This window comes from Rhamphochromis longiceps, linkage group LG8, assembly GCF_057381845.1.
Source record: "Rhamphochromis longiceps isolate RC_006_pf linkage group LG8, R_longiceps_female_GT1.1, whole genome shotgun sequence".
Classification (NCBI taxonomy): Eukaryota; Metazoa; Chordata; class Actinopteri; order Cichliformes; family Cichlidae; genus Rhamphochromis; species Rhamphochromis longiceps.
In genome coordinates this window covers 23853651-23871108 of record NC_140564.1, presented here as the reverse complement: position 1 = coordinate 23871108, position 17458 = coordinate 23853651, and the positions used below count along the sequence as shown (strand labels likewise).

General features: G+C 40.2%; 2 protein-coding genes across 12 annotated transcripts in view; both read left to right on the top strand.

Annotated features, from left to right (window-relative positions):
- The window catches only part of LOC146663720 (disks large homolog 5-like), a 30354-nt gene extending 21119 nt beyond the window's left edge, over positions 1 to 9235 (top strand). For 2 of the 3 annotated variants that reach the window (XM_085416598.1, XM_085416597.1), the window contains exons 20-33: positions 2 to 82; positions 159 to 318; positions 1520 to 1682; positions 1781 to 1914; positions 2204 to 2368; positions 2486 to 2669; positions 2917 to 3065; positions 3367 to 3537; positions 3673 to 3869; positions 4712 to 4855; positions 5028 to 5155; positions 5548 to 5657; positions 7401 to 7510; positions 8332 to 9235. In XM_085416598.1, coding sequence (XP_085272724.1) covers positions 2 to 82; positions 159 to 318; positions 1520 to 1682; positions 1781 to 1914; positions 2204 to 2368; positions 2486 to 2669; positions 2917 to 3065; positions 3367 to 3537; positions 3673 to 3869; positions 4712 to 4855; positions 5028 to 5155; positions 5548 to 5657; positions 7401 to 7510; positions 8332 to 8435 — 2000 coding nt within the window. In that variant the 3' untranslated portion in view covers positions 8436 to 9235. Of the gene's footprint in view, position 1; positions 83 to 158; positions 319 to 595; positions 674 to 1519; positions 1683 to 1780; positions 1915 to 2203; positions 2369 to 2485; positions 2670 to 2916; positions 3066 to 3366; positions 3538 to 3672; positions 3870 to 4711; positions 4856 to 5027; positions 5156 to 5547; positions 5658 to 7400; positions 7511 to 8331 lie in introns of all 3 variants that reach the window. The other variant, XM_085416600.1, reaches the window with a different exon arrangement.
- A 724-nt stretch (positions 9236 to 9959) lies between these two features.
- Positions 9960 to 17458, top strand: part of LOC146663719 (calcium-activated potassium channel subunit alpha-1a) — a 101091-nt gene continuing 93592 nt past the window's right edge. For 7 of the 9 annotated variants that reach the window (XM_085416594.1, XM_085416593.1, XM_085416592.1 and 4 more), the window contains exon 1: positions 9960 to 10876. In XM_085416594.1, coding sequence (XP_085272720.1) covers positions 10643 to 10876 — 234 coding nt within the window. In that variant the 5' untranslated portion in view covers positions 9960 to 10642. The remainder of the gene's footprint in view (positions 10877 to 17458) is intronic. The other 2 variants (XM_085416588.1, XM_085416596.1) reach the window with 2 other exon arrangements.

The following is a 17458-nucleotide window of genomic DNA, read 5'->3' as shown; positions in this document are numbered from 1 at the left end:
GGCACCTCTGGTACTCAATTTAGAGCAGAACGGATTAAGATCCCTCCAATTCGTTATCCTCGCGCCACTGGATCTGACAAAGGTACTGTTCAGTCTGGGAGCAACATCTACTGGTACCAAATGTTACTTCAATTTTTTAATATCTTCTGTCACTCCAGGCTCGCTTACACATTCGGAGGGTAGCAGCCCAACACCTCCAATGTCCCCTGTCAACCTGGACACGTCGTCTTTCACTAGCAGCCAATCGCAGAGCTCCATTTCCACCCAACCTAGGATATCAGTCAGCCCTGCTTCAATTGGTGACAGGCGAAAGGAAGGGTAGGCCAACCGAATCCTCGTCATTGTCCGAATCTTTATCCCACCATGATTCAGCACCACAAGACATGTTTTCCACCATTTGTCTGTACTTTTTGTCTGGTTCATTGTGATTAAATGCTTGCAAAGCAGTAAACAAAGCCTCAAGCCTCCATCCAACACTGTCACCACAATCGATCATTTTATTATCTTCACTTTCTTCTCTGCTGCTGAGCCTTGTAACTTGAAATCTTTCTGTCTTTGTCTGTTTTTATTTTTTCCCTGTCATTCTGCTTCTCAGATTTGTCTCTTACTGCACTTCCTCTGTTAGACCTCCACTTGGAATTAAGCCCAAGTTCTTCTCTTTAAGAAGCTTGAGGTTTGTCTTGTGCTGGTAGCACATACAGTATAAGCACTGTCTGCAGGACTGTTGGAGCACAGATCTTATCATTCTGCCTACACTCTGCATATATAAATGTTACAGTCTAGAATCACTTTGCAGCAGCGGTGCTAGATTCTTTTGAATGTTTAATAATGGCAGTAATGAAATGGATGTGTATCCTTAGGTCGTCATCTTCTCTGCTCATTATTTATTCAGAATGCTGTTAAATGTTGTATGATTGCATGACATGAAGTGGGATTTGAAAATGCACGCTTGCCACATCAGCCACAACATTAAAACCTTGTTCTTGGTACAGTGTGCTACAAAAACAGCTTGGACCATTAGGTGCACAAACATAAGACCTTTGGGCGTGTCTGGTATTGTCAGACATGAGGCTACAGGCTCAAGCATCAGATGCTTGATCAGATTGGGATTTTGAGAGGTTGGAGGCCCTGACATTGTCCAGTTGGGGACTGTCATTGCCTTCATATGGTGCTGCTGTTTTTGTGGGTGGTATCAGCCACATACCAGGATTGTGATTACTGTTATTTACTTTACCTGCAAGGGGTTTTTAATGTTGTGGCTGGTACGTGCATATTATTGTTTGAACAATACACATTTGTGTGAAAAATGTCACATGATTCGGTGATTATTTGCATACATGACATGCATGATAGCATGCAGACTCATATTGTGTAGGAAAACATTAGATTGAAGGGAAGAGCTTATTCTAATTTTTTATTTTATTTTTTTCCCTTCCCCAAAGTTGCATGCTTGCAACTTTTCTATAAGATGTCAAAACACATAAATGTTCTTTTTTTTTTTTTTTTTTTTCTCCTGAAGGCCGTACCTGGGGGAGCCACGAAATGTGACGGTACAGAAGGGAGCAGAACCGCTTGGTATCTCCATTGTGAGTGGAGAGAATGGCGGAGTGTTTGTGTCCAAAGTGACAGCAGGTAGCATTGCTCATCAAGCTCGATTAGAGTACGGAGATCAACTTCTTGAGGTACATTAGCTACTTTACTGCATATCCATGATTTATCTTTTTTTTTTTTTTTTTTTTTTTTTTTTTTTCTGCCTCTAATGAATCCCTTCTGTTTCCAGTTTAATGGAATCAACCTTCGCAATGCCAATGAGCAGCAGGCACGGCTGGTGATCGGGCAGCAATGTGACACGGTCACCATTTTGGCTCAGTATAATCCACACATGTTTCAGCTGGGGATTCACTCTCGTTCAGGGTAAGAGGGAGACGAGAGCTTAGCAGTGCCCTTTTCTGTATAAAGCACAGTATGTGCAAAGCAAACGCATGAGTACACAATCGTAAAGACTTCATACTGTAGCACAGGAATAAGAAATGGGTTATGTAATTATGATTAACAAATATTAACACTAAAAAGGAGATGGCACGAATGTGCTATAACAGTAAACAAACCCTAAAGTGTATTCTCTAAAAAACAGTTATTTGGACTTTAGGGTAAAATATTAAATGATTAGAAAAGATTCTGACTTTGTTTCTCATCTTTTTAGTTCTCGGATGGAATCCATCAGCAACCAGCCGTCACCCCATGACAGCGGAGCCACCACACCGGACAATCACTCCACTGTAGATTTACTGAGTGAGCAGGATGAAGGCACGATTACTCCTGCATCCAAACAAACGACTCCTGCCACTAGTCCACACATCTCCTCCAGGTAGTAGCTTTATATCTGCTTTTATGTTCGCTGGGTTGATATGGTGTTTTAATACAGCCCTTTAAAATAGACTTTGAATCTACTGGTCGAACTTCTTAAAATGTATTTTTCTTTCAGGCTTCCTGGTTCAAATCCACGCAGGGTTCCAGAGTATCGGTTGGTGAGGCTGAAGAGGATCCACGTGGAGCTGGGAGTTCAGATCTGTGGAGGGAACCTTTATGGCATCTTTGTGGAGAGTTTAGATGATGACAGCCCTGCTAGGGGTCCTGATGGTTTACTGCCTGGAGATTTGATGCTGGAGGTATCTTTCATATTTGTCAATAACTGTGACGCACCAAAGTTGTCATGTGTTCAATAAAAAGTAAGTTGCAGTAGCTGTAGTGAAAACAATACTGGACATAATTGTGTGATTTGTGTACCTGTATTATAATGCTCTGAGGCTAGAAGAAAAGCACATTAAAGCAGGTTTAGACATAGAATCTGACTGCTTTCTGTCTTCTAGATGATTGTCTTTATAGTTTTAATTAATTAATTTATTTTTTAAACAGTACAATGGTGTCAGCATGAAGAACAAAACTAAAGAAGATGCTTACCTGGAATTGTTGAAACCAGCTGAAACGATCACCTTCAAGGTCCAGAACTATGCAGACAACCTTGATGCAGTAAGAGAGAGTACCGGAGATGGATTTTTCATAAGGTACCCTGAATATTTATCAGGCCACTGAAATTAAACTGCTGAGATGACATGAATATTGTGCCTCTTAATTTTATGTTAAACAAAATCCAAAATGGAACCTAACCACCGGGAAATGGGCAGTAAAGTTTGGGAACATTGAGCTAACAGAACAGACATGTTTTGGTGATTTGAGTGTCAGGTCAATAACTCGTTGAAGCTTGTAGAGTATAGCTTGTAAGACTTGTTTTTCCATTATAGTCTGCAAAGTTTTGTTTATCATGCCATTGACATCTTCCCCAACTACTTTATTCATATTTGGCAGAGCACTTTATGAGAGAGTGGCAGAAATGGAGCAGGAGCTAAGCTTTAAGAAAGATGACATCCTTTATGTTGAAGACACACTACCAAATGGTAATTTTGGCTTCTGGATGGCCTGGCAGCTTGATGAGAGTGCACAGAAACTAGAGAAAGGACAGATTCCAAGTAAATACATGTAAGTACAGTGTAAGAATTTGTGGCTTTCTGATTTAGAAAATCTGTTGAGAAATTCTACATTCATCAAACTTTAATGTTAAAGAACATTAGTTTGATAGCATGTTGATATGGATTGAAATATTATCTCCATAAGGATGGACCAGGAATTCTACAGAAGGCACAGCATGGCTGATATGAAGGATGAAAACGGCACTAGCAGGACGCTGTCTGCTGCTGCTCGGAGGTCATTCTTTCGCCGGAGGCTAAAGCACAAACGGAGTGGATCCAAGGATGGAAAGGACATGACGGCTTTGGACGCCATTAGCACAGATTCTTTACCCATCACAGAGGGTGAGAAACTCTCTTCTAAACACAACTTTATTTAAAAATGCACAAAAGACACATAATTGTATAAGAAAGGTTGATTCTGGAATAAGCACATATTTGGATTTTCTTGAGCGCTTACTTCACCAGCATTGCATTATACTGTCGTCACATTGTTAAACTTACAAAGGACTGTTTGAAATCAAAAAGTTCACAGTGAATACAGCAGAATCTGATTATTGTATTTCACACACTCCTTCACAAGAGTTGGACGTAAAATTACCCACAAATCTGTTCAACCACAGGCAGATTTGTCAGAGGTTTGAATGTGGAGCACGCTGCAGAGGCTTGCTCACTTTCTAAGCATCCAAGATTTAATTTACTGGATATAGTCTTGACTTCAGTCAATTTATCAGACTTCACACAGCTGCATCTGGAGGTGCAACAAACATAATTACATTTCATCACAGACACCACAGTTTTACCAAATAAATTTTAGTCTTTGGTGTTTAAAATAGTTACCTTTAAGTGTTTAAAGAAAAGTTCATACATTTATTTTTTTTAATGAAAACCTTTTCCCAATTAAGCCTAATCTCTAAGACTTAATAATGCTCTCAAGTTTGAAAAGTTCAGATTTTATTCTTTAGGCTTGATACTAGATAGAAACTGCTACTTTGAATGTCCCTATTAACCTTACGTGATGATTTGTGAGGCAGATCTCAGGCATGAAGATGTGTTTATATAGCTGGATTTTTCTTGAAAGAAACTGAAGCTTTCACATAACACAGAAACCACGGTTAAAATGAGCAGCAGTGTCTCTCTCCTGTTATGCCTTTGGAATAAATTGCTTTGGTTTATTCCCTGCACAGACGGCGTGAGCCTCATGTACCAGCGGGTTCAGAAGGTGGAGTACTCTTCGCCTCGTCCAGTGCTGATCTTGGGTCCATTAGTGGAGGCCTGTAAGGACATGTTGGAGAAGGAGGCTCCTACCAAGTTCTGTCGCTGTTTGCCTGGTGAGCTTCTGATTTGTGTGAATTTATACATGAAGGATGTGTGTGTCCATCAGACTTGTGTTATTGCGCAAGGGAGATTTCACTGAGAGCTACCTAACATGAAACTCAAAGATCAGAGAACTTGACGTGTATATTAAAATAAAAAATGTTGCTTTTTTTTCTTTACTTTTAGAAATTATGAAGGCATCTCAGCAGGCAATAGAGCGTGGAGTAAAGGATTGTGTGTTCATTGATTACAAACGGAGGAGTGGGCATTTTGACGTGACAACAGTCGCCTCAATAAAAGAAATCACAGAAAAGGTAAATTTAAAATAACCTTAATCTGCACTATTTATTGATTTGCTGGTCCAGAAATGACACATTTATGACCCTGCACCAATAGCAGTTGTATCTTGAAGTTTATGCACTGCTGTCTTTCCAACTTTTCTTACAATCTTCAGAGGACTTTCAGCTGAATTCCAAATAATGCAATACAGCCAAACTTCCAAACTGATTAAAATAACTTGATTGGCTACATATTTTCAAAGAACCTTTATTTTTTTTATGTTGACATTTATGTTGTTGTTGATATCCCATAAACTGCTAGAAGTCTTTAAACACACAGAGCGTGAAAATAAATATTTTCTGCAGTTTTTTTTTTGTTTTGTTTTTTTTGAAACATCTCCCATTTCTCATGTTGTCTTCTCTCATAGGACTGTCACTGCTTACTTGACATTGCCCCTCACGCCATTGAACGTCTTCACATGGTTCACATCTACCCAATCATCATATTCATCCGCTACAAAAATGCCAAGCAGATAAAGTGAGTAATTTCATGCCTGCTTTGACTTTTAAAATATTTTTTTTATTTCTACCTGTCAGACATGTTGAGCATGCTTTGTGTTGTGGTACCAGTTTTGTTTACCCAGTTATTTGTCAAGCTCCAAACCTTGAACAACATACAGAGAGAACTCATCCAAAGCTTTTGCCTCTGGAGGCTGTTTCTGAGAAGAAAGGGGAAAATGTGGGCCATAGCATTTTCAAATAAAGCCACATTCATGAACAAAACTCATCCGTATATTCTGAACTAAAGTAATAATCTGTTTCTATTTTGCAAATAACTACTTGGGCATTAAATCAATATGTAATCTAAAAATGTCAGGTCATAAAGAATTATTTAAAGATTACTTAAAGTTCCCCCATTTTAAAGCCATTCTCGCTTGAAGGACTGATTATTCCTGATTATGCTTAATTTTATCTGGCTTGAGACAGTTGCTTGGGAAATTGGCATCCGCAGAAGTCTTGCTGGTTTTATAATCACATTTGCCCTCCATCCATAACAAAACGAATTGATCAACCAAAATTTGATCAGCATCATTAGTTGCGAAGACACGACGTGCTCTCTTCCACCACCTGTTTTCATCGACTGATGGTGATGGCTCACAGATCCTCTGCTTTTTCATTTGTAATCCGTGGGAAGATTAAATCTGCTGAACCTTCGGCATGGTGCTTCATGCACATGCGCACACAAACGCATGCAAATCAGGGCAAACTCGGGTAGGGCAGGAACAGGCTTTTTCCACCACGCACGTACACACACGCGTCCATAAATCTATGAAACTGTGCAGCAGGCAAACATGGTTCAGATTGATTCCTGCTAAGCCTTCGCTGTCATCAGCTGAGTGCCAGCTGTCCTGGGAGGGGCTCACGAGGCCTGTGGCTCCGCTTCGTGGTGTGGGTGGCTAAAAACACACGATGCCCTGCCGGCCTCAGCTTCCATGTACACAAAAACACACCTCCCACTGCCTGCTGCAGCAACTGACAGGAGCCCAAGGTTTTTCATGGGTTTCTATCCTCTGAGAAGCATCAGCAGACCAAAATGTTGACTGCATAATGAGTGAAAGGAGAGAGACAGTGGTATTCTAGGTTAAGTCAGAGGTAAAAGATGAAGACTGGTAAACACATGAATTCTCAAGGCTTTGTGCGGTCATGGGTACTGAGTGGGATGGATGGGTTTAAAGTAGGGAGATTTCACTGAAGCTAAGCTGTTAGATTTCTTGGCAGAAATGAGAAGTTTTGCTGTAAAAACTAGTAGATATCTCCTTTAAATTGCATCTATAGTTACTTTAGTCAACATCTGAGTATTTTTTTTATTTTATTTCGATAAAATGCTAATAAGGGTAGTTGATCCTTGTTAACTTTGCTGATTTATCCAAAAAGACTTTCTTGTCTATTACTGCCAGTAGAATTTCCAGGAAAATGGTTTTCATTTAAGTTAATGTTGGCAGTAGCAGCCCAGAAACATGAATAATTTATATGCAGTTGAATTGGGATAAATGTATTCACATTTTTGTATAAAAGAAATTCACTCTAAATTTGTATTTAGCAATGTTCAAGATGTATTAAAATATCCACACACTATTATTACTGTTTATAAACATGTCTGCAGATTTTTAGTAATACAAAATATGGAAATTGTGACTGTTTTGTTGACATCAAGAATCTGACACTTTGAGTGTTTGAAATGAGGTTTTGTAGCAGGCTGACAGGGCTGATGTTTCCTCAGAGAGCAGAAGGACCCTTTGTACCTGCGGGATAAACTGTCTCAGAAACATTCCAGGGAGCAGTTTGAGGCAGCGCAGAAAATAGAGCAGGACTACAGCCGCTTCTTCACAGGTTGGTGGGATAGGCTTATGTTCACTCGATGTTAATTTGTATACAGGCATTATAATTCTAATTATTGTAACCTTAACCACACCTACAGTACACAGAAATGTGTAACTGCAAACTGAATCCCAGTTTACAAAGAAAGGTGTATTTTTGTAACCATTTTTTCACCTCGGGCTTAAAAGTCAGTTCATCAATAATCAGACACAAACTGTTTAATGGCATTTATCGCTGTATGTCCAAAATTTTTGGTGATAGTCTCTGAGATTTGTTTTTAACTGTATTTATTTCATGTTATTTAGAGTTTAGTCTTAAAGAGGAGGTATTGGGAGCACTGTATGTGTGTTCTTTAAGAAGAGTTAAAGTTCTGGTAACTGGAGCAGCAGACAGTCTGACACCCAACTGTCTGCCTGATTAATGACTAGAAAAGGAGGCGACTTATACACAAGGGCTTTTGCAATGAACACATACCACAACTGATCCCATCTATTAGGGAGAGTTGGCCGGCCAACTTCTGCACACATGCCACGATTGTGATTATATTTATCAGCACTTTCATTAAAAGTATCTGTTGATAGACAGCTTATACCAGTTTGTCTTCACAGTTTACAACTGTAAGTCTTTTATTTCCACAGTCCTGTTGGTTGGTGTCAACATTAGTCTCATTACATGCTTGATATAATTGAAAATGAGTAGTGCTTAGATTATGCAAAAATAAGAAAAAATCACATTGGTCTGGGAGCTGAGTGACTGAATGGGAAAAAATGAAAGAACTTTCAATGGGATGTGTTAACCACAAAAATACCACCCTCCTCCCAACTGTATTGCAGGTATTGTCCAGGGAGGCAGCGTCTCCTACATTTGCACTCAGATCATGACCATCGTGGAGCAGGAACAGAGTAAAGTACTGTGGATTCCAGATGGAGCCCTGTAAAAGTATCTCCCCTTGTTCATGTCAACCAGAAACATTCCAGGATGTAGCGAAGATGTTCAAATCCAGCAGTTCACAGCCGACTCGATGGTTAACATCCAATACTTCTCACTTACAGCAATATCAGCACACATGATTTGCAATATTCCTACTACAGTAATTATATAGTACAGAGACTTGTTTACACTAGTCTTCAATACTTGAATTGTGTATTCCCTCATATTCAGTAGCACTCCTTTAATCCCTTGAATTGTCAGACCACAGGGACTCTGCATCAACTCCAAACTGAAGATGGACCACTGTGTTCCCTCCTTGATATTTATGTCTTCTCTTGCCATTTAATTTATCTAATCAAGTCAAAGATGTTGGTTATGATCCTTTGTTATACAACTGTAGCTCTCTAGTGAATAATGTTCTTATTTATAGAGGAGAAATTGCTTCCTTCACATTATGTCAGTCTTTATTTGGATCATTTCACTCCTCTCATATAATATTGTGCCAAGCTAAATATATTTAATACACCACACTTATTAACACTGCAATTTTCCTTGTAAATCACGCAGCAGGTTTGCTAGTTTCTGCCAATATTCTTTGTCAGGTGGATTTTTATTTTTTTATTTTTTTTTTGTTTTTAAATTTAAGAAGGGATTTTATTTTATTTTTTTCATCTGTTGGCTAAACACATGTACGTGTTCCTCCTTGAATTTTCACGTCAATCACGTTGAGAGCATTTCATCTGGATGTCAGATAAAACACTTTACATCAGGCTTTCTCCAAATGAAGGTTATTGTTTCTATAAAATATTAAACATTCAGTTAATGGAGTGCAAGTTGTCTGTGTTTTCTTTGCACATCTGAATGCTAACATCAGCTCACAAATAGCGGGCTGGTTATTTGTCAAGAAAAACTGGACTCAAGTTGGACCTCAATCAGTGCACAGTTTGTCCTCGAGGGGGAGTAATTTACCACTAGACGAGAGAAAACAAGATGTCCTGTTTAGTACTTTTCCTTACCATGTTTTATAACTGCCCATATAAATACTCTTATTCCAATATTTGGAAACTTTTTACATTTTGGGTTTTCTAAGCCTTTAATGCGTGGTGGCGTGGAAACAATGAAAATGTATGGTGTATTCTCTGCTGCAATGTGTTTTTTAAACCCGTATTTCCATCACTGCTGGAGAAAACGTTTTCTCGTTTAAAGGCTCCAGACATCCTTAGATTGATGTTAAAGCTCCATATAAAGATGTAGGACACCAATAAGAGAATTTCATTTTCGTCACTTTGCCCCACCTTATTATAGAAATACAGTTTGAAATGTGATTATAGTTTAGGAACATAGATCTAATGTACAAAACTAAAACGTCTGTACAAAATTAAGGGTTTAAAAGCACGGTGGCTCTAACCATAAAGTTACAACCATCAAAAATTGATGAAGCGGTCACTATAAATAACCAGACATCAAGATAAGCATCGACGTCTGCTATTGATGGCTCCTCCCCCGCTACCTGTAAATCTGCGATGCCATCTTCCAACAAATGGATGTGACAGAGGGAGTCGGAGAACGAGAATTGCGTACAAGAATAAAACGGTCATTTTTTTTCCAACCCAAACGATATATCCGTAAAGGAAACGACAAACTGCGGCCTTTGACGCGAGGACGGCATTCAACAGTGCGCGGTGCTGAGCTCAAGTAGCGGACCTGCTGAAGGCTACGCTGTAAAAAAACAAAAAACAAGGTGGGGGAGTGAGTGAATCGACTGGCGACGACAGCACGCCTCTTCAGTGTTATCATAACGCCGCTGCAGTTTCATCCATCGGATCTGTGAGAAAACCGTGAGTTTTGAGGAGTTTGAACAAGAAATTTGATTTTTACGCACACGTCTAACGGATGACGCGCAATCCCGGCAACGAACACGCGTCGTGAGGCGCACGACTGAGATCTTAATTTCAAAAGAAGTTTGGGGGTTTTTTTTGGTTTGTTTTTTTTTTTTTTTTTTTAATTGCGAGTGTGGCTCTTGTGGACTTTAACTTTTACATCTTTGCTTAGAGTGAAGCCAGATGAGATGGAAGAGGAGCGGAAGGTGGTTGGCTGAACATGCCTGAGCCGTTGTGGCATCAGGGGGCGCTGGCTGGAGCTCCCCAAAGGCCCTGAATCCCAGTTGAGTTGATTGTTTGTTTTTAGGGGCTGGCAGGTGACCAGAAGTCGGTAATGCCGAAAAACAGGGAGAGATTCAACCCGGACCCATCCATCCACATATCCAAGATGAATGTGATCATCCCGTTCTCACCAGATGTGCCCTGTGATAACAACGGCCAGCGGATGTGGTGGGCTTTCCTCGCCTCTTCCATGGTCACTTTCTTTGGGGGTCTCTTCATAATCCTGCTGTGGAGAACTCTCAAATACCTGTGGACCGTATGCTGCCACTGTAACGCCAAAAAGAAGGTACGCCAGCTCATTTCATAACGCAGCACTCCTCCATGAAATCATCATAGAGGGGTTTTTGTGTAGCAGCCAGTTTGATTTGGGCTTGTAATTAAATCTGTAGTAGGTCCAATCAAAGTGCATGACTCTGAATAATGAACTCTGCTATTCTTGGCTTAATGTCACATACAATGCGAGCCTGTTATAATAAAACCTCTTTGATCTTGGACTGTAGGCTGTTAACGAGGAAAGTTGGTCCTCGTTAACAGCAGGTTTGCAGTTGGAGCTACCGCTGACACTTGTTGGTGCACCGCATTCAGTTTGTTCTTAGTTGATTTGAAGGTGATCCAGCGCACAAGTAGCCTACAAGTATTGTAAAAAGCTTAACTATCATACGAATTTAACATGTTGAGGAGCTTAATTCCCACACAATAAGAAAACAATTTGTGGGAATATTATGAAGATAGTTTGACATTTGTACAATGTACAACCAATGCTTGTGGTCATACATTGAAGGTTAGTGGAAGTTAAATTGTGCTGCTAAAAATAGGGGGGGCAAAACTAAAACCTGGTGTTTCCAGATATCATGTCCCGCTTAATGTGGATAATCCACCGGCCTCAAGCGCAGTACATTTTGAATTGGAGCTACATTCTGTTGAAGAATTTCTCACTGGATAATTTACAGAACAAACAGAGTAGCAGAGGCAAAATGTGCTGCTGAATCTTATTTTTACAAACAAAAATCCATCCAGCTGCATTTTATTGAGGACAAGGGATTTTTAATCTTCTGTAAACAGCAACTTAGCTTAGGTTCCCCCCTTTTGAGTTCTTGTCAACATAATCTGAAGTCGGCATCATTTTCTTTCAACTGTCCAGCTGAACATGCCGCCCAGTTTGTTTAGTGTATTTCATAAAGTCTGGAATACTCTAACCTGTTGAGGACACGTGGAGCTATCAGGGGCTGCTACATGGGTCAGATATGTTCATGCGTGTCTTTGTGTAATCTCCAGAGACAGCAGCAGCAGTAGTATTTAATTCAACTGCTACTACATTTTCGGCCTCACAGTAATGACATCATCTGCGCCAGGCCGTCTGCAGTCGTGTGTTAGAAAAATGAAAAATCTTTCTGTTGTGTTTTTCCATAAAGTCTCATTTTAGAGTTTCCGCCATTACGCATATGCTTAAGGACAAAGATGGACTAGCTGATAAAAGTGCAAGAGATGGAGCAGTTTGTCTTAATGCATGTGCATTCATTTCTCAGACAGGCAGTTAGGGTGGAAGAGAATCGCTAAAGGCTGCATGCAGGGTGGTGCTGACCTTTTGAAGGGAAACGTCTGTATCATTTCCATGGTTGGGTTGAAGCTGCTTACAATTAAGGCTGCACATAACAATTAGAGTCATGGGTTATTTAATATGTCGATGTATCTTCTTTCTTAAAATACAGAATATACATCTTCCCAGCACCCAAATATTAACTACCAAGAATTCAGCTATATTAGTTGTCATGATACAAAGGGACAACTTACAAATATTTCAGGTTTTTGCTTCATAAATGAATAAACCTGAAAGACCGACACATTTTTCCGACTAATATTTAAGAGGATCCGTTTGTTTGGTTTGGTTTTTGGCCAAGATTTATTTATAGATGTAGAAAATTGGAACAGAAATGCTTTCCTGAAAACGGATCATGCCGAGGTTTTTCGTTTCAGGGTCCACAGCTGAACACTGTTTATGTGCGCATATAAGAGAGCAGTCAGGTCTTTTTGTGTGTTTTTGTGGAGCTGCCGAGCTCCACCAACCTGTTGTGCTACTCTGTGGGAGTCAGCCAGAGACGGGTCATCCTTTCACTTCCAATCTCTCCCTCTCTGCCTTTTGCTCTCCTGGCATTCATTTTATAACTCCTGCCCTGTTTTCTTCTCACCCTCTCTTCCTCATCCAAGAAGCAACCTTCCTCCAAAGTGTCAGAAATGCAGTGTCAGGCGCATACCGTATGTGCCATATGAATCAGTACTTTTGTTGCTAAGCAACTGGCAAGCAAAGGATTTCATTAGAAGAGTAAATCTCTGTTATGCAGTGGCTGTGAGATGTGGCAGGTTGTGTTGGAGGAACACCTCCCCACCCCCTCCCAGTCTGTGCATGTCATTAGCAGCCCAAACATGGAGCGTTAAGTGCATTGTTCATAGATGGGAGTTGATAATCTGTTTCCTTCTATTCTGATTTTTTTTAAAACTTTGTTTTCCCCTCTGTGGGGCTTTCACTGCCCAACTCTGCTCTGATCTGACAGCTCTTATGTCTCTGAGCCTCCATCTCTGTGGCTCTGTTCTCCCAGACTGATGGAAATCGATGAAACACGTCATTTGCGAGGTTCTGATGAATGGCTGCTATTATCCGTCTAGGAAAGAGGAAGAAATTGCTTTCATTGTAAATGGCACTGTACTCACAATGGGAGGATGACAAGTTGTGGCAGCTCCTCCGTCATGGTGCAGACTTTGTGAAACTTGCGCACACTTCTTTATTAGCTTGCGTTGAGTTTTGAGAGACCACATCTCCACTTATCCACGAACTGACTAGTGTTCAGTGATAATGTTTCATTGGACAATAAGAATTCCTGATGCCCCAAAGTGTCCAGAAGTTTATTACGGCAGTATTTCTGCTGGTTTTGATCCAGATACAAAAAACAGCAATGGATGGATTGTGATGAAATTTTTCTGGAGACGTTCATGTTCCCCTTTGTTATGGATTTTTTCATCAAGTAAGGTCTGAAATGTCGTGCTCAGTGGAGCCTTTTTGGGACACGATGACGTAACATCTCTGCTCACTCTTCATCAGTCTTGTATCTATAGGGGCCATAAGGCCAAACAGCATTTTTTTTTCTTGTTTTTTAATCATTTGACTCTTATTTGGACCAAAGAGTAAACGCAGAAGGAAGCATAGAAACTCTCTTGAATGATGTATTTCAAAATCTCTCTGGCTTATAGGTCTGTTCATTTTTGCTCTGATGAGACCAAGATGCAGTAAGGTGTTACTCCTGCATACATTTAAACCTGGTATCACAAGAACCACATTACCTCTCACAGACACACCTTCTATAACATAAATGGTGAGGGAGCAGTCTTGATATAGATTTAAAGGAGTGCTGTGAAAACTTAAATGTATTATACATCAGTAGAAAGTAGACAGGAAAGCAGGGAATGACATGTACCAAAGGGTCAGATCGCCTGCTCACCTATGAGATCTGTAGTGGTGTCAAAGTATGACATCTTTGCTAGAGATGTTACATTTGTTTTGTTATGAATCATTTTTGTTGCATCATACTTTTAGAACAGGTCCAATCACATTGGTGTTAATAACTCTAGTTTTAATTTGGCTAATTGGGCGGTTGTCTGCCAAGGTGCCTCAGTGATTATCACTGTGACCTCACAGCAAGAAGGTCCTGGCTTTAAAGCTGCAAGCTGATTGGGGCCTTTGTATGTGGGTTTTGTTTCTGTGTGGGTTTTCTCTGGGTGCTCTGGCACATTAGGTTAAAATTTGCCATAGAGAGTTTGTCTCTCTATGTTACCCCTGTGATAGACGGGTGACCTGTCCAAGATGGCCTTTGGACTTGTGACAAGTAGAATATTTTAAAATTGTTCCACGTGTCTCTTATCATTGAGCTCAAATGTTGCAATTTTGCTGTATGTTTTGCAGCTGTTGGTGACAATATTTGCGGAGTTTGTTGAGGTGGAAATGTCAAACAGCAGCCTTGGGCTTCAGGGGTTCAGTGTGATTTTAATACTTAATGCTTGCAGGCTACAGAAGGACACTGAACATCAGCATGCTGGTGCTGTCCTTGCATTAAATCTGAAGTACCTACAGCTGGGTTTTATCTGTTATTAAAATTTGATTACATTTAAATGCATGTTGTCTTGTTAGCAATAGTCCTTTTCAATCTTTAACGTACCTAATTTGTGATGTTTTATTGGCTAAAAAGGATTTAAAGGATTGTTGTTCTTCTTACCGCCTCTCTTACGCAGGCAGTTCAACATGACACCTTAGATGTGTCAGGCATGGAAGGGTGTGGTTGCGGGGGTGTTGAGTGGAGGACTCAGGTAAAGAGTCGTGCTCATGGTGCGTTCAAGTGCTGTCTGAAACATTGTAATTATCAGCTGAGGGCTCGTGATCAAACAGTAGCAATTAATAATAATAATAATGGATTGGATTTATATAGCGCTTTTCAAGGCACCCAAAGCGCTTTACAATGCCACTATTCATTCACTCTAGCATTCATACACTGGTGGAGGCAAGCTACGGTTGTAGCCACAGCTGCCCTGGGGCAGACTGACAGAAGCGAGGCTGCCATTTCGCGCCATCGGCCCCTCTGGCCAACACCAGTAGGCGGTAGGGTAAAGTGTCTTGCCCAAGGACACAACGACCAGGACAGAGAGCCCAGGGATCGAACCGGCGACCTTCCGGTTACAGATACGCTTCCCAACCCCCTGAGCCACGGTCAGTAAGTCGGAACAGCTGAGTGGCAATTTTCTGTTGTCATCTTCACACACAAAGACATAAAGACTTGCATATGCACACACAAAAAGCTAGATAGTCAGCCAGGCAATACAACACAGTATCAATATCAGGGTTCATAAATTACTTTGAAAATAATCAGTTTTTGCTCTCTGTCGCTGAATCATAACTTTGTTTTCTGCAGCAGGATTTGGTTGGTGTCCATTTCACTTTTTCCTTGGCTAAGAACTCTTGAGCACATCTCGCACATCCCAGTAATAAGAAGTAGCACCTAATGGCAGCATAATTTAACAACTAGACCCTAAATCCTCTGACAATGTCCTCTGCAATTTAGCCTGTCGGTCTCGTTTTTAACTAAAGGAAATGTATTCATTCAAATGTCTGTTTAATTGGCCGTGTAATTAGTTGGTTAAGTATAAGCTTGCTCACATTGCATAATATAAGCAGCAAGGTGGAGCTTGGCTGTCACTGCACCATCTGGGATCCAACAGGTCTCAGATGAACACTGTTGTTAAACATCTCAACTGTCCCGTAGCCTGCTGGCTTTTTTCTGTTCACAAAGACAGTAGAAGGTGTTTGGTTTCCACACATGTTATTTTTGCATATCAAATTTAAAGCTAGCATTCTGATCTTAAGTATTATCTTAATCATTTGAACTAAATGTCCTTGCTACATTTCAGTGCATCTTTATCCATTTTAAATACTGCAGTTTCTGTTAAATAACAAATGCATTCAAAGTCCTGTTTTAGCCTGTAACTTCTGGACAAATTTCCTCACACTTTGTATATACAATCATGTAGAAAATAAATACAAATTGAGTCCAAAATACTTTACACTGTGTAAAAATCTAAATAAAAACAGAATGCAATGATTTGAAATTCTCAAACTCTGTTATAACCTTGCTCAAAACCATAATGTGGAGTTGAGACTGACACCAGAGTTTTTAGAAAGATTCATTTTATTTTAAATTACAAGTTTATCTCAGTTGTAGACAATTGACACTTTAGACTCTTGCACTGCTCTGTAGGTTGGGTAGAGGTTGCAAAAAGCTGTAACACGACCCCAGTTTCCTCCAGGGGCCTTAAAATACTAAAAAATGTCAGTCAGTCGTCTTCCAGACCTGAAAGATCAATGCTGAAAGGACATGTGTGGCTGGCAACAGGAACAAGTATGTGTCTGACCAGTGCCCATCACATGCTTTCGCATAAGTAGACTTCGCTAAACATACATGAATGCCCTTACAAGAGGATCATACAAGTTGTCAAATTGAACGAACACACACACACACACACACACACACACACACACACACACACACACACACACACACACACACACACACACAGAAGAATTAGTCCACACACAAACCAAAGTAGGAACCAATAATCCCAACCAAAAGTGATCTGTTGTCTCCACAGCACAAATGGTTACATGCAACCTGTTCCTATACAACACATTACTATATCCAAAAAAGTGAGTAAAGCAAGTGTACTGGTGACCAACCACAAATGGGGAATCATGCCCATGACACAATCTCAACAAATGTGGCTCAACCGGGCAGCAACATTCACAAGTGATCCACCAGAAGTGGGCCAATCTCTTTACAACACTAGAGGTCAAAGCACAAAACACTCATGTCATCATTAGGCATCCATAACCAAAGCTGAAGCTGAACACGACATGCCTGCGCAGCTAAATGCTTCCCAGTGGGCCATAACTAATAAAACTGCCTCAACCTTCTCACAAAATTTCCTACAAAAGTCAGTGTTACTGTTTTAACTTTGAGCAACTCTCAAGCAAATATACAATAATAAAACTGAAAACCCCAAACTAATTTCACCTAGCTAACCTTCAGTGGTGTACCAAGCGTAAAGGAACTTTAAACATAAAAATCATGAGCAGGCAGCAGACCAAAGATGCCATTCACTGCTGAACACTGAGGCTTAGCTCCACTCAGGACAACCATCAAACATAATAAACTAAGACAGCAAAGCAAAAATAAACACCTGCTTTAATAGAAGGGCAGTACAGCCACCTAGCTGAAACACACCTGCTAAAGAGTATTTGCTCAGTTCTAGTGAAATCCTAGAATCCTCAGTT